General features: G+C 34.7%; 1 protein-coding gene across 1 annotated transcript; it reads right to left on the reverse strand.

Moving 5' to 3' along the window:
• Positions 1-2,525: 2,525 nt before the first annotated feature.
• LOC142630668 (2-alkenal reductase (NADP(+)-dependent)-like) lies at positions 2,526-5,105 on the reverse strand. Its single transcript, XM_075804700.1, has 5 exons — positions 4,784-5,105; positions 4,354-4,534; positions 3,704-3,870; positions 3,439-3,521; positions 2,526-3,141 (listed from the first exon to the last, which is right to left on the reverse strand). Exons 1-5 carry the CDS (start codon positions 5,018-5,020, stop codon positions 2,763-2,765), a joined length of 1,047 nt encoding a protein of 348 aa, XP_075660815.1. The 5' UTR covers positions 5,021-5,105; the 3' UTR covers positions 2,526-2,762.
• Positions 5,106-16,442: the final 11,337 nt, after the last annotated feature.

Genomic DNA, 16,442 nt, shown 5'->3' on the forward strand with positions numbered 1-16,442 from the left:
AAATGCTCTAAACTTCGAATAGTCAACACTTTGTACCATCAACTTGAAGACTGAGAAGTTCACCACTACTACAATTTTAGATCATTTACAAATTGATATGGGTTCTAATTACAACTTTAAAAATGTAGATTACATACATGAATTATATATATATATATATAAAATGCTAAATGTTTTTTTTTTTTTGTTACGAAAGATTTTGGGTCCAAAATGCTATGATTCTAATCAATTATTGGATCAGTCTAAATCACTTGATGCAAGTTTTTTTTTTTTTTTTTTTTTTGAGAGAGTTTTTAACCTTTATCTTCATCTACTGATAATTACTCTTTATCATTAATATCAAGATATAAATTGCTTTTTATGATTGCACTTGTTGCAAGTTAGTATATATGGTATAGTTGCCGCTTGAAAATTAGTCTTATATTTTTTTACATATCAAATAAGCATTTGCGTGATCGAATAAGATTGCATCTCTTTGCATTGTAAAACTTAATTAGGTTTGTACTTTCTCGGAGTCAAGAATGGGAGCCCACAAATCAAATTAAATTTCTTTTAATCATGCGTGCCTTTCTTTTGTCTTTCTTTCCTTTTTAGTCTCACCAAGACTTTGAACCAAGTCATCTTTATCTTTCTATTATCTTTTTATTTTCTTTTAAAAAAAACAGTAAGCTAGTTTAATTTCCTTTTATATATATCCCTTTAAGATAAACTTGTAAACTATTAAACTAGAAATTTCTGTGGTTTTTAATTATCTCAAGTTAAAGGTGTTATTGCGAAGACGCCGAAGAGGAAAAACCTTGTTCTCTTTCTTTTCACCCTTGAAAGTAAAACAGATGGAGTTACAAGAGCCCTTTTCTATTTCAAATTTTTTGATTCAGTGCTAAAAGAAAAGCCCTGTTGTTTTGCTCCCCATTGCTTGACGAATGGTAAGAACACATTGCGTTGGTTGTCGTCCACTACAACAAATTATGGTGGTAGTTGAAGCTTTGATGGTATCGGTGGTGCAGATGCAAGGAAGAGTAAAGAATTTGGTGCTCAAGTTCCTTGGTCAAGACCTACGAAGCACAAATACAGACACGGCTACAGGTACAATGACATAACAATTTTTGAAAAATTAGAACATGGCGGGATACGCATATTAATTAATTATTAAACATTTTTTAAAGATTGTTAAACATTTTATTTCATATCATATTAAAAAATATATCAATTTAATAGCAATAATGGATAATAAAGTGAATTCATGACTAATAAATAATGTTTAGAAATTAAAATATAAACCAAGATTAAAATCCAAATAAAATGTACCAGCTGTGTCCCACAATTTTTCAAAAACAAAAAATGAAAAAGGAATGACTAGAAATGTAGAAACCTGTGCAGTCTTAAACATGTCATGTGTTTGACATAGGTATGAAACTCCAAATAAAGTGTTATAACGTCCAAAAATTTCTTTATTCCCCCCCCCCCCCCCCCCCAAACTTAAGTTAAAGGAATTCAACCCTACATTTAAGCTCACAGATAGAATGAAGAAGAATGACTATGACCAAGCAGTATTCCCATTAATTTTTAGTACAAGTGTAAATGAATTTCAAATCATCAAATGCATAATTTTAAAAATGTCAGTGATTAAGTGTGATGAGAATGCCAAATGCACAAATTAATCCTAGTGTTACACATGAACCACCATATTATGGAAGTTTGATTTTAAAGGGGATCCCAAGTAATTTGATATTTCATCAGTTATGTCTAGTTACTTTTGAATTTAATAATGTATATAAATAGATAAAAACATTGGAGTAATACTACATGCACAAACTATTTTACAACATTTTTACAAAATGCTGATGTGGCCAACCTCTTATTGGTTTTCATCTATGCCCACCATTAATATCATTTTTTCATTTATCAATAATCATTTATCATATCAGCAGTTTGTAAAAAAATTTCTAAAATAATTTGTATCCCTAGCATTATTCAAAACATTGTTTGCACTTGCATCCATATTTTCCATTTTCCCACTCTAAATGTAAGTTGAAGAATGACCCTAGATCTAACCTCATAGATTGAACGGAGAAGAATGCCATTAGATCATATGGCCAATGGCCTATAACCAAGCAGTATTACCATTAATTTGTTTGATTCAATGCTAAAACAACCGGGAGGATATTGCTCATGACATCACAAATCTTTGGCGTATGTCCTGTTGTTTTGCTCTCCTCTGCTTGGCAAATGATAAGAATACATTGTGTTGATTATCGCCCTTTGGATGAGAGGGAGAAGTGGGTAGTAGAAGAGACTAAAATAGAGTTAGTAAAAAATTAGACTAATTTCCGATCACTCTACTCTACTCTCATTTATTCCTCCTCCATCCAAACTGGCCCTAAATGTAAGTTAAAGGAATTTGACCCTAGATTTAAGCTCAATGATTGAAGGGAGAAGAATACCATTAGATCATATGGCTATTGGCCAATGCGCAAGTGGTATTAATTTTTTAATACAATTGTAAATGAATTCCAATTCAAAAGTTGAAAAATTACATGTACACGCATGCATATATTAGCATTTATTAAGGACGGTGCAATTTCTCTTTATTTTCATCATATACATATACGATACATAATTATTCTCCATAGCCCATAGGCACTAGCCACACCAATAAACTAGCCTGATCTCTTGCCCTCAAAAAAAGCCTTCCATAAGTTGGACTAGGATGGTAATCTGACACAATGGTACATACTACATTCATATGATTTATGATTGAATCATTCACGAGCAACTACAACTACTTGTTTTCCAAAGTTGCGACCACTAAAAAGTCCAACAAGGGCCGCTGGACCACTCTCAAGGCCTTCAACTATGTCTTCCACGTACACCATCTTCTTTTCTCTAATGTAAGGCAGCACAAGGTCTAAGAACTTGGGGTATAGGTGATAATAATTGCGATGTGTATATCCTTTCATTTGGATCCACTTGAATCCAATATGCAACAAATTTTTGATACCTTCAGGCTCGTCAAGATTGTATTGTGAGATCATTCCGCACACAGCAATGCGACCATGGTGTCTCATGTTGAGGAGCACAGCATCAAGCATTTTGCCTCCAACATGCTCAAAGTAAACATCAATACCTTCAGGGAAATACCTAGAGGTGACAAACAAATTAACTAAATCAATGATGCATGTTTTCAGTGCTTGAAATATGAGTCCACCTAGTCTCTTAACATAATCATAACCTACTAAGCTCAAATATTATTGCGTAGGTTGCATTTGGACTAGTAGTGCTAATCACAAGGAAATTAACTCAAGAGGTGCTATCTCTTGGGGGAATTGGGAGAAATGAATGTTGAATGACATGGTTAATTTTATTTTTTTTTCACATTTTGATGAATGAAGCTCAACTGGGAAAATTCTCTGCAAAATTTTGTTGCATGTTACTTACCTTTTCAAAGCTGCATTCAAGTCCTGCTCTTCTTTGTAATTGAAAGCTTCATCGAACCCAAGCTGATTCTTCAATAGATCAACCTGATGCAGAAGAAAAAATAAGTGTTCATTTGAGGGATGGCCTCTTCGATTCACAAAGTAACAAAAAAGAAAGAAAGAATCAATAAATGAAAATAGAAACAGAATTATTGTAACATATAGTATATAAAAAGAAACTATATGTTATATGGCACATTTCAAATAGCAACCATAGTGTGCTATACCTTTTCTTTACTACCAGCACTTCCAACCACATAACAACCCTCCAACTTTGCGATTTGTCCGATAAGCTGACCAACTGCACCAGAAGCTGCTGAAACAAATACATATTCTCCTTTCTTAGGAGTCCCAACCTCATAGAAACCAGCATACGAAGTCATGCCAGGCATACCTATAAATGGAGAAAAAAAAAAATCCTCATATTCAGATAGAGAATTGGATATAATTGTAAAGTGAAGTGACGTGACCGAGAAAAACAATGAAAAAGAGTAAAGCACCATGGGAATGGCACACCCCAAATTTGGTTAATGTTTAATTTTTTTTTTCTACTATTGCAATTTCCCAAGTGCGACTAAACCACCTCTGAACCACAAATTTTAACAATTATAAAATTAATTTATACTACTTAAATTAAGTTTATGCTTCAAATTTTTAATAACTATACAGATTTCAACTTCATTTTCTGAAGTTTATAGTAAAATTGGAGAAACTCAGAAAAGTATTACCAAGGGGTCTCATCTCTGAAATAAAGATTCTCTCAAGCCATAAAGAACAGTATTTGATGTATATGGGCAAGCACATTAGTATATGTGTACCGCAATCAATTTATTCCAAATCTTACATCAATTTTAGCTTCATTAACAATAGACCTTACCGAGAATTCCAGTATAATAAGAAAGAGGTACGTCAGTATGCTGGATTTTAATGAAAGTATCAGTTGTTTTAGTGATTAGACTGTACTCTTCCCATCCTGTGATCCCCCAAACCAAGTCCCCTGCCTTAAATTCTGGATGTCCGGAATCCAACACTTTCGCCACACCGTACCCGAAAATTGCCTGCATATATGTATGTTTTCATAAAAATTAGAAAACAAATTACAAGCTCACTATCACATGCATACAGCATAGTATGAAACAAGTTCTACAATTAGTACAAAATTTAGTATAAAGTGTTTACAAACATGACAATGTATTCGTCATACTTCAACAACATATTACAGAGCAAGGGCAAAGTGAAAGTTATAATTTTCCTAGCAAGTGTAACTAAAAAACCAAACTAAATGACAATTCTTGAGATTGACTTACGGAGCCAGGGGTGTAGTATAGATATCCATTGGGACCTTCAGCTTTCCTCATAAAGAATTGCATGAGAGGATCGCAGGACAAATAGAGGTTCTTCACCAAAACTGCATTTGAACCTTCAGGAACCTTTAACGTAATGGTTCCAGTGGTCAGGTACATGTCTGATTCTTTAGGAGAACCAATGACATAGTCTCTTAATATCACCTGTTTGTTGCTCACTTCATCTCCAACTCTCACCATTGCTACTCTCTCTCTCTCTCTCTCTCTCTCTCCAATAATTTAATGTAAAACTTTTTGTGTCAATATTTTTGTGTGCAATGGTTCTTCTCTACGTACCACAAAGTACTATTTATAGAGCACATTTGGAAGGGAGAAATGAAATAATATTGACGGCTGACGTGTCCGGGGTGCAAAGCAAATATATAGTATTCACAGCTGCACGTAATTGCTTACGCTATAATTGCTCTAAACTACGAATAGTAAAAAGAATCAACGGTTGTACAACATGGACTGGAAGTTCTCCACTGCTACAATTTACGTCCAGTGGCGGCAGAACTCTTTGGTCAGGGGGTTCATTTACTTCCAAAAAAAAAAAAAAAGAATTATATATATTTAATTTTTTTTTTGTTAGTAAAATACATTAATTTTTTCTTAAAAATATTTTTGAACACCCTTACTTAAATTTTATGCACCTTTATTACAAATATTTTTGACTTTAAACTAAGGTAAGTGTTTGTGAATTGTAAGTATCACTTTTTATTATATGTATATAAGTGTTTCTAATATTGATGGTGTGCATTACTTTTTTTTTTTATAATATCATTTGTGTGATTAATGACGTGTACGTGGATGTTTGTGTGCACAATATAAATATAATATAATTTTATATAATTTAATAATTAAGAAATGGAGAGGATTTGTTACATGAGTGTGTATAGTTATCATGTTGTAATAACTTTTTGTCATAAAGTTAGAAAAATTGAAGAAAAAAATTGCAAAGTTAGTGATTATTCAAGCATTTAATTGGTTAAATAAACACGTAGTGAATTATTTTATGTATGAATGAGTATGGTTATGTGTGTCAATAATTAATATAGAGCCAATGAGTTGAGTTTAGTCATTTAGTTTAAATTTTTTTTTATAAAAACAATGACAAATATATAATATTAACTACACAAAAATAAAAATTTAGACAAACTTAACAAAATAAAATGGTCATAGCTACCTATATTGGCAATAAATTCTCATAATGAACTACTGTATAACAATTCAAAATTTGAAAACTTGTAGAAGGAAATTGTAAAAATTCTTTTTTTTTTTTTTGTCTATAACTTGATATATTCAAGTTCTCTATTTATTAAAATTTCTTTCAATTTAGATTTTTTTAATGACCCCGCTAAACAAAATTCCTGAAGCCGCCACTGTTTACGTCAATTACAAATTGATATGGGTTCTAATTACAATGTTAAAATGTAGATTATATACATGAATACAGTACCATTGATTTTTTTTTTTTTTTGAGGTCACTATTCCTGAGAATCGACTATTATCAAAACAAGCAGTTACAAGTAAAATGAATCCAGTACCTAATACCAACCTACAGTTGAACCCTTACCCTAATACCTAATTGGACTTGTAATGTAGTGATAATCTCTTCTTTCAATGCACGACTCCCAGTACGTGACTAACCAATTGATGCACGGATCCAAGTACGTGACTAACACACCAACTTGAGAAAGATGTTGGTTGTAAAGTTCTTCAGTTCATCCAACGATGAAGATTAAGAAGCTCCTTAGTTACAAAACCCTTGGCGCAAAGACATGGTAGCTTCTACAAAGAATATGATGAACTAAGGCAAATTCTGTCTCCAATCACAATTTGCATGCACAATCAATTTGCATTGAGTTGCATCACTATGCCTCACCTTTGACGTCCCTTAAAATAATTTTTATATATGTCTAGGGTTGTGAGAAAAGAAACCCAACACAAATACACATGGATATGCGTGAAATCATATCTAGAAATTTGAATTTTGTAATTCTCGATAGATACAGCTTCTGTCGAGCTGCTGTCGAGAAACATCATTAAACCTTGATAGGTATGTATTTGTCGAGCTATCTGTTGAGCTTTAATGATCAGTACTTTTTCATTTGTTTCTTGGATAGATTTGCAAAGCTTCAGTACTAGACTTGAACTCTTATTCCTTGAAGTACTAAACTATCATAAATCTATCCAATTACAAGTAAAGTGTGTTTTGTCAAAGGATTAGCCAATTTACATAACATATGTTTCTAACAAGTCTCACAGATATCCTAACAATCTCCCCTTTTGGCAATCCGTGACAAAACCACAACAAACAAATGAAGTATGAGAGAAGTCTTAAATCACTAAACTCATAATCACTTGTTAAATACAATAAAATATAATCCTAACACAAACTCTTGAAAAACTTTGCAAGAAGAGAGTTCATGGCATGATAGATTTTGACAACATGTTTTTTTGAAACACTTTAAACAAAACTCATCAAGGCATCTTAGTGTGAAACAGAAATAAAGGATGGCATACATAAAGAATCAAGTGTATAAAGCGAGAAAAGAAACAACACATTGAGAGATAGGTGAATAACAACATACACCATCATAAATATAAATGAGAATTAAATACAATGTATGTCAAAAAGTGGTCACAAGACCGATGTACAAAAGGATAGTGTAACTAAAGATGAAAGAAAAGAAAAGTACATAAAATCCTCACTACATCCCTCAAAATATAGACACTCCCCCTAACAAAATGTCTTATGCTAACTCTCCCCCTTTTTGTCTTATGTTAAATTTATTTAACATAAAATTGTAAATATAATTTGACACACTATTATAATAATAATAATTTGACACACTATGAATGGTCTTATGCTAACTCTCCCCCTTTTTGTCTTATGTTAAATTTATTTAACATAAAATTCTAAATATAATTTGACACACTATTATAATAATAATAATAATTTGACACACTATGAATGGTCATTTGACCACCAAAGAAATTTCTCCAAGCATACTTGTGTAACACTACTATAATAATAATAATCTATAATAATAATAATAATAATAATAATAATAATAGGTAAAACAGAGAGAAAATCCAATTAAGTTTCAAATTGGAATTTAATTAGAGTCTAATTTTGCGCCATGTGTCTCATCTAATCTAAATTTTAGAATTTTGTGTCAAGTGAGTTAATTTAGTGTAAATATTGAATTTCAATTAGAGTTTAATTTTGTGCCACATGTCTCATCTAATCTAAATTTTTAAAATTTTGTGCCAAATTAGATAATTTAGTGTAAAAAACAATGAGTCCAATATAATAAACCATAAAAAACACAATCATATAGCTAAAAAAATCTCAAATTTATAAGTCATCTATATATATATATATATATATTAATAGGTAAAACTTAGATAAATTGAATTAAAATATGAAATTATAATCCAATCTTGCGTCATGTGTCTAAATTTATGTGGGAACTACACTATAATTATCCACTCAAACTTGTGTCATGTGTCTACTTAAGTTTTTTAATCTTTGTGTCAAGTGAGTTAATGAGTGCAAAATACTAAGAATCTAATATTAATAAACTATAAAATTAAAAAAAAATCACATATACTCAATAAAAATCATCACATGTTTCTCGAAAAATAAATAAAATAAAAATCATCACATAACAAAAATTACCACACGTTCTATCTTATTAAAAATTAGAAAAAAATTATCATAAGTAGTATTAATTTTAGATAAGAATTTTAATATGTGACTAATTATGTTTACTTTTAAAAATTAATTTAACTAATTATCTATATTTTATGATAAAAATTGTGTTTAATTTTAAATGTATCTATATGTATGCAAGAAGGCATGTGTTACGTGCTTTAAAAAAAATTAATTTGACTAATTATCTATATTTTTATAATAAAAATTTTGTTTAATTTTAAATGTATCTATACGTTTGCATAGAGTTACATGCTAGTAATAATAAATAATAATAATAAATGATGCAAGCATTCAAGAATTGCATGCTATGATTGGTTTACTATCAATGAAAGCAATTTAGTAATAAACCATTTCGTGAAAAAAAAATAAAAGAAAAGCAATAATCAACTCAATGGATTCCTAACATTGAAGCGATCTTATTGGAGCTATCATAAAACTGACCTCATACTATAATTCTCTTAAAAGACAAGTGTGTAGCTTTTAGCTTTTAGCTTTTTAGCAAGGCATGCGGAAGAAGATTGTGGATGTAGATAGCTTTGTCGACTGTTGAGTGTTGAGTGATAAACTTGGATCAATTGATACGGAGTGTCCCAACCGACCTGAAAATTGGAATGTAAGTCGGCCGAAAGGAATGGATTGGGATTGTGCCCCCTCACCTGCTTGTCATGACCTCCCCCTTTTCTTTTTATATATTTATCAGTTTTGATTGACTCTTGTCAAAAACACTCGATTCCAACTTCTAATTTTATAATTTTAACGCTTAGATTATTCTTTCTTATGCTTTTTCCAAAACACTTTTCTTTTCTTTTAGTAATTTAATTCACAGATTACAAACACAAATTAGAATTTACCAAGTGTTATAAGGATTACAGCCTCTTGCTACTTGTGTTAAAAAATAAATAAATTAGAATTAACATTTTCAGTTTTATATTTTAATATATATAAGAAAGCTCATTTTAAGAAAATAAGGATGTTATATCCCATTCATAGCATCACTCTTAAAAATAGATAATCTCATAAATCACTATAATGTTCTCAAAATATTAATTTAATAAAAAGTTGTTACATATGTAACATTAGTTAAACTTAGATGAGTTGTAACATGATTATGACTCAATTAAAAAAAATTATCCAAATGACTACCATTTCATTTGAGTAAAGTTAGATGAGTTGTAACATGATTATGACTCAATTAAAAAAAAATAATCCAAATGACTATTTTTTTTTTTTTAGTAAACAGTAATACTTATTAGAATACACATGAAAATAGTAATATTAGTGTTTTAAACTGGATTTATAATACATTACATAACCAGAGTACAACTACAAAAGAGTCTAACTTTGTAGTTGTAGACTGAGGTTATAAACAGCGGACACTAGACACACACAACCAATATTGGATAAACACCCTTGTTTTTTTGTTTTGAGTAAATAGTAATATTTATTAGAATACACACAAAAATAGTAATACTAATGTTTTAAACTGAATTTATAATATATTATATAACTAGAGTACCATTTTTAATTGTGTTTTTTCCTTCTGAAATTTGGGCATGAAAGCTACTCCTACTATTGCTGGTATAGAGTTTGAGAAATAATAGGGTGATGAAAATAGAGCTAGTTCACACCTCTAACTATTTCTGATAGATACATCAAAGCTTTAAATCTCCCTACTTTAAAAAAAAAAAAAAAATTTAATATCAAATAATATCCTGTTACCGCTATTAAAATCTAAAAAGTATGATATAAAATACTTTTTGCGTAAGCCTTAACCATGGAATCATAAAAATAAAACCACATATGAAAATGAGTCTAACATTTATTGGAGGGAGGAGTATTAAACATTGTTGACTTTGATCTTCTGAATATACTCAATAATTGCCTGAAGATTACATATATGATGAGGTAAGATCTGACGGGTTTGAGCAAATTACTAGTGGCACTGGCGGCTGTGCCAATAGTTTTTCGTCAATATTCATAACAATGTTATCATTTCCTGCTATTGGTCGGCAAAAAGATAATGAGTTAATGGTGTTTTCGTAAATGTCTTGTTATTGAAAATATTATCTGATCCTTATCAGACTCGCAGTATGATAATGAGCTTCTTTTCAAAAAAACAGAAAGATAATGATCAATTTTTTATTTTATTTTGTTTAGGGTGTTTAGAATGCTGCATCTACTAACTATACCCTAACCTATGACCTATCCCCTTCCCTTTAACCCAAAGGTACCATTAGACCATTTTCAGTGGTTATTGATAATCAGTTAAAGTTAACTAGTGTGCAACCTCACTACTTAACATTGAACAAATCTTCCTTATTGGTTTGATAGAATAATAAATAAATAAAAACTTATTGGTTTGATAGGATAATAAATAAATAAAAATAAAGTGCACAATCCTCTCCGCCACACAGGTGAGTAATTCTTAGGTACTCCTTAAGTATAAAGAATAATGCTCCCCCTCTCACCAAGGACAGACCCAAGTGGGGGCCCAAGTTTTCCTTGGGTCCAATTTTTTTTTAAGTTGTAAGGACCGAATTTGTTGCCTCAGTCCACCAAGAACAGTAGATGATGGCCCAACAAGCCCAAAAATAATAAATTTGTAAGAGAATGGAACTAACAAGTAAGCGTTTCAACAAATTAAGTATAGGCCATAATTAGCAAGATTCATGCTAAGAAGACTAAAAACACAAAATTGGTAGAAACAATGCTCCTCGATCATGTCCGAAGATGAGATGTTCTTATAATCACTCAAGTTTATATGTGTACACAGTGTTCCTCTTATTTTTCTTCCTCCTCCGATTACATGCCCCATTTTTTACGGGGCCTTTCCCTTACATAGTATTTCTCTCTCTCATCCCATCCTTCCACTTGTTGGTCTTGTAGGTGATCTCTTAGATGCTTGTCCCATCAAAACCTCTTGGAAGTTTTGTAAATAGCTGTAAACTGAAATAGCACTGTTCAGTGTCATTTTCCCATAAATGCAACTAGTTGGTTTGGTGCAGAGCATTTAATATAGTAGTGGCAGCCTTCTACCTAGATATTTCTTCCTTTATTGTTGGCTACCTATCCTAATGCTTATCCTCAACCTTAGTACTCTGAGAATCATATTGCTACAATCTCTTGCACTTGGGAGTGAGCAAGCATTTCACGGCTTCGATTTGATCGGGGTTAACTTCTATTCCCCGTTTAGTTATCAAATAACCCAGGAACTTGCCGGCCCCCACTCCGAAAGCGTACTTGTTAGCATTGAGCCGCAGCTAGTGTCGTCGGAGTATTTCAAACACTTCTTTGAGGTCGTCAATATGCTGCGTCTCTCGCTTGCTTTTTATTACCATGTCATCAATATACACCTCGACCGTACGCCCAATCTTGTCCCTAAACATCCTCGTCATCATTCGTTGATATGTGACTCCAGCATTCTTCAGTCCAAATGGCATCACGGTATAATGGTAATTGGCATCAGGGGAAATGAATGTCGTCTTCTCCTGATCCTCGGCAGCGAGGGAAATTTGGTGATATCCCTGAAAAGAGTCTAGAAAGCTCATCCTTGGGTGCCCGTAAGTGGCATCTACCAGCTGATCAATCTTCGGTATGGGAAATGGATCTTTCGAGCATGCTCAGTTTAAATCAGTAAAGTCAACGCAAACTCTCCACTTGTCATTCTTCTTCTTCACTACCACGGTGTTTGCAAGCCATTCTGAAAAGAACATCTCCTTTATAGCCCCGGCTTCCTTTAACCTCCAGACTTCTTGTCTGAGGCATCAACATGATCCTTAGCTGATCTCCTGGGCCTCTGCTTTTTAGGGGGGTACAAAGGGTCCACGTTGAGTTTGTGAACTATAAACTCAAGGTCAACCCTGGGCACTTCGTACGGGCTCCAAGCGAATACATCTACATTCTGCGTAAGAAACAGCAGCAACTCCACCCTCTCTTCGTCCTTCAAACTTGCTCCTATCAAAAAACTCCTTTCACGATCCGGTAGTATCTTTACTTTCACTAAGTCCTCGGCATAGCTAGCCCCTATTTCCTCTTGGGGTTCCTGTAGTTGCTATAATAGAGCTTTCTCGACTGGCTCTTTTTGCCTGATTTCAGTTAGCCACAGATACTAGGCACTGTCTGGCCACTTGCTGGTTGCCCCCGCACTATAGTGATACCCTACTCGATGCGGAATTTGACCTTCACATGCAGGGTGGACGGTACCACTCCCATTGCGTGAATCCATGGCCTACTGAGGATCGCCGTGTATGGAGAAAATGACGCCACCACTATAAAGGCTACCATCACTTCCTTAACTTTCATATTTACAGGAAGGGTAATTTGCCCTTTTGGGATCACCATCTGGCCTTCAAACCCCACTAAGGGTGTATCATACTTGGAGAGACCTTCCTTCTTTAGTCCAAGCCCCCTGAAAAGGTCGGGATACATCACATCGGCACCGTTCCCCTGATTTATCATCACCCTTTTCACTGTGAAATCATATATCCAAGCCGTAACCACCAAAGTGTCATCATGTGGTTGAATCATGCCCTCCAGATCATCATCATCGAAGGCTATAGTTTCCCGAGTGTATCTCAGCCTCTTTTTAGGGGGTCACTCATCCGCGCAGCTTCCCACAAGTGCCACAACCAACACATCCCTCGTCCTGGGAACCAATATGCCCCTAGGAGCTACATGGATGACTTCTATCACTCCTAGCAGAGGGGGAAGAGGATTCCCCCATAGCCGAGCATCCTACCTAGTCTCCTGGTTCCTAGGGCCCACCATAAACTCTTTCAAATATCCCTCATTTACCAACTACCCCAAATGATCCTTTAACACCTTGCATTGCTCGGTAGTGTGCCTCTTATCTTCGTGGTATGTACAATACAGGTTCTGATTTCTTCTTGATGGGTCACCCCCCATCTTGTTTGGCCACTAGAAGTATGGCTCATGTTTATTCGATCCACGATCTTGTTCACCGGCTCCTTGAATGCCACATTCACTTCTCCTACCCTGGCTTCCGGATCTTGAATCCTCAAATCCTTCCTGGGCCTGGGCCAAAAACCACCTTGTCGAGGATTGCTTACAACCGGGGCCTTACCTTTATTTTGGAGCCAATCATCTTCTAACCGCTTATATTCCTCAATACGCCTCATCAATTGCCTTATATCCTCGGGAGGCCTCCTTGTTATTGACTCTCGAAGCTCGAAATCCCCAGGCAATCCCAACTGGAAGGTGCTTGTCGCGATTCTCTCATTGCCCCCACCAATTTCATTATAAAGCTACCAGTACTGACTAGTGTAGTTACGAAGGGTTTCTCCAGCCCCCATTTTCATTGATAACAGTGCATCTACTGGCTGTGGTACTTGACTGTAGGTCATGAACCGGACACCAAACTCCCGGATCAGCTCGACAAAACTGTGAATTGAGCCCTTCCTTAATCCGTTGAACCACCTCAATACAGTGGGTCCGAGACTCGAAGGAAACACCTTGCACATCAATGCATCATTATGGGCGTGTAACAACATCATCTGTATATAATGGCTTACGTGCTTTACTGGGTCTGTCTTCCCGTCGTAAGAGTTAAATAGCGGCCGTGTAAATCTGTTCGGCATAGGGGCTTGCTCAATGTCCCCTGAGAATGGAGATCGAGCAGCTTGGCATAACGCTCAGCTTATAGCGATGGGGACCAGACTAACGAGACCCAGTTCAGTATCGACCTCCCACACTGGCCGACCCTACCTCGCGTTCCCCATGACCTCTCCTCTGGTGCCTCCCTCTCACTTCCAACTCTAAATCTCTCATCAACCTTCTTAATCGCTCAAGCTCCTCGCCCTGTTCGTCGACACACCGATGCTCCAAAGCGCCCGACATTGTCCGGTGAGTCTAATACGACCTGTCCCCAAGGCCGAACTGCTCCTCTTCCCGCTCATGCTCCCTATCTTCACGTTTTTTTTGCCTTCTTTCTCGCCAGGTAGATCCCCGAGAAGACCTCCCATAGCCACTTTCAGCGTAGCTTTCTAACTGACCTCCGGATATTTTCTCGCTCTAATCTCAGCAGAACCACAGCTTTGTAAAAGATTCCCATAGACAGCACCAATTGTACATGCCAAAAATATGTATTGTACGATTTTGGGCTCACAATCTATTTGTTTTGTGGGCTTTGAGTTTCCTACTATGAGTGATCCTTCACTTTGAGACCCATGCAATCACTTAAGACTCTATGAATTCCTCCGTTTCTCTAAGTTCCTTTCCCTCTTCTTATGGTAGTCTCTTTCTTCTCTCTGTGTTTCTCTTTCAAATTGCCAACCCCCTATATTTCTCCCTCTATTCCCTTATTTATAGCTTTAGATGAGTGGAAGTGCAATGATTACCCCCCCACTTGCTAGTGAAATTGGGGGTCCAATTCTATCATCTTTAGGTGGGTTTCTAGTGGGAAAGTGGTAGTGGTATTGGAACTGTCTCCCACTGCCAAGAGCCCGCCCGACAGTGACATTCCTGAAGGCACTACTAGGCAACCGAATATAGGGTTTCTTTGGGCAATGATACTCCCGACCAGGCTAAAGACAATCGGGGGGAGGGGGGGGGGGGAATTTGCCTGTGGTACTTAAGCTAGCAAAGTCCTATTTCAGCTTTGGAATACAAATTGGGCTCCAAAGTGTCCTGACCAATGTTGAAGGACAAAAATGGGGTTAGGGACAAATGACACGTTGCGGGGCTTGGGCCTGAGGCCCATGAGGCTAGGGCCCAGCTCCGTGCCAAGGCTTGGGCCAAGGTCCAAGGGACTTGCGGCCCAGCCCCGTGCGTACAATCATAAAGTTAACAAAAAAAAATGAATATGAGCAAAAGATTTAAAAGACATTATATATACATATATAGGTGGGTTGAGTTAGGTTTTGGTGGTTTTAGAAAAAACTCAACTTGCCACCCAACCGCACTTACCCCTTTAATATTTCAACGTGCCTAATTCACTTGGAGATAAATTTCATATCTGAGTAGGGTGATGTAAATATTGAGAAACTAAATTAATATCATCAATAAATGTGAAATCAATTTTTTATTTTTTTGGAGAGAAATGTGAAATCAGATTGATACTGTTAATACCTTAAAATTTAATTTACAACTTTAGATGTGGTATAATTAACAATAAAACAATTGTTTTAGTTTCTTGTTTCTCTTAAAAAGGACAGGATTAAGATTAAAAAATAAATAAATATTCTACTTCTACTCTAAAAAGATTCCTACATAAACAACATCAACATGGAGGATTAGGAAAGTTCAGGGCCCGTTTAGTATTGTTACTTAAACAATAATTTTCAGTATTTAAACACCACAATACGTATTTTCATAACACTTAAACAGTGTGACTAAAAATCTCTTACCGGGACTATTAGTTGTCAACATAATAAAAGAAAGTGAAAAAAAATATAATTGTACACACTAACATATTGCCACGTAAACAATTACACATAGTCCTAGGATGGTGTGTTGTGAACTACAAACTATAAATACAATCGGGTTTAGCTTACTTCTAGTACTTTTTTAACTGGAATCTCCTTTTATTTTAATGAGAATCTGCCACATCACCCACTAATTAAATAAAATGTAGAGATTAAATCTCACTACCATTTGCTATTATCTATACTACTATTTAAGGGGCCCTGTTTGGACCAGATTTTTTTTCCCAAAATACTCCTATTTCCCTAGGTTTAAGTAAAGACAAAATTAAAGGATAATTTGGTAAAACTACGTCTTTTAACTCCCACTAAAACATTGCCAACAAAACAATACCACTTTTTTTGGGGTGATAAATAGGACCACTCTCTTGGCTAAACGTTTTCAATTTTTTTTAATAGAATTTGTTTTCCTTACTCCATGATCTCACGTTTGTTTGTTTGTTTTTTTTTCAAATATCTT

This window comes from Castanea sativa, chromosome 4, assembly GCF_040712315.1.
Source record: "Castanea sativa cultivar Marrone di Chiusa Pesio chromosome 4, ASM4071231v1".
In the NCBI taxonomy this organism is placed as follows: Eukaryota; Viridiplantae; Streptophyta; class Magnoliopsida; order Fagales; family Fagaceae; genus Castanea; species Castanea sativa.

Coding starts and splice junctions, on each gene's coding strand:
- LOC142630668 (XM_075804700.1), bottom strand. CDS start 5,020: ATGGTGAGAGTTGGAGATGAAGTGAGCAACAAACAGGTGATATTAAGA. Junction 4,535..4,783: donor TATACTACACCCCTGGCTCC/GTAAGTCAATCT, acceptor ACATATATGCAG/GCAATTTTCGGGTACGGTGT. Junction 3,522..3,703: donor GTGCTGGTAGTAAAGAAAAG/GTATAGCACACT, acceptor CTTCTGCATCAG/GTTGATCTATTGAAGAATCA.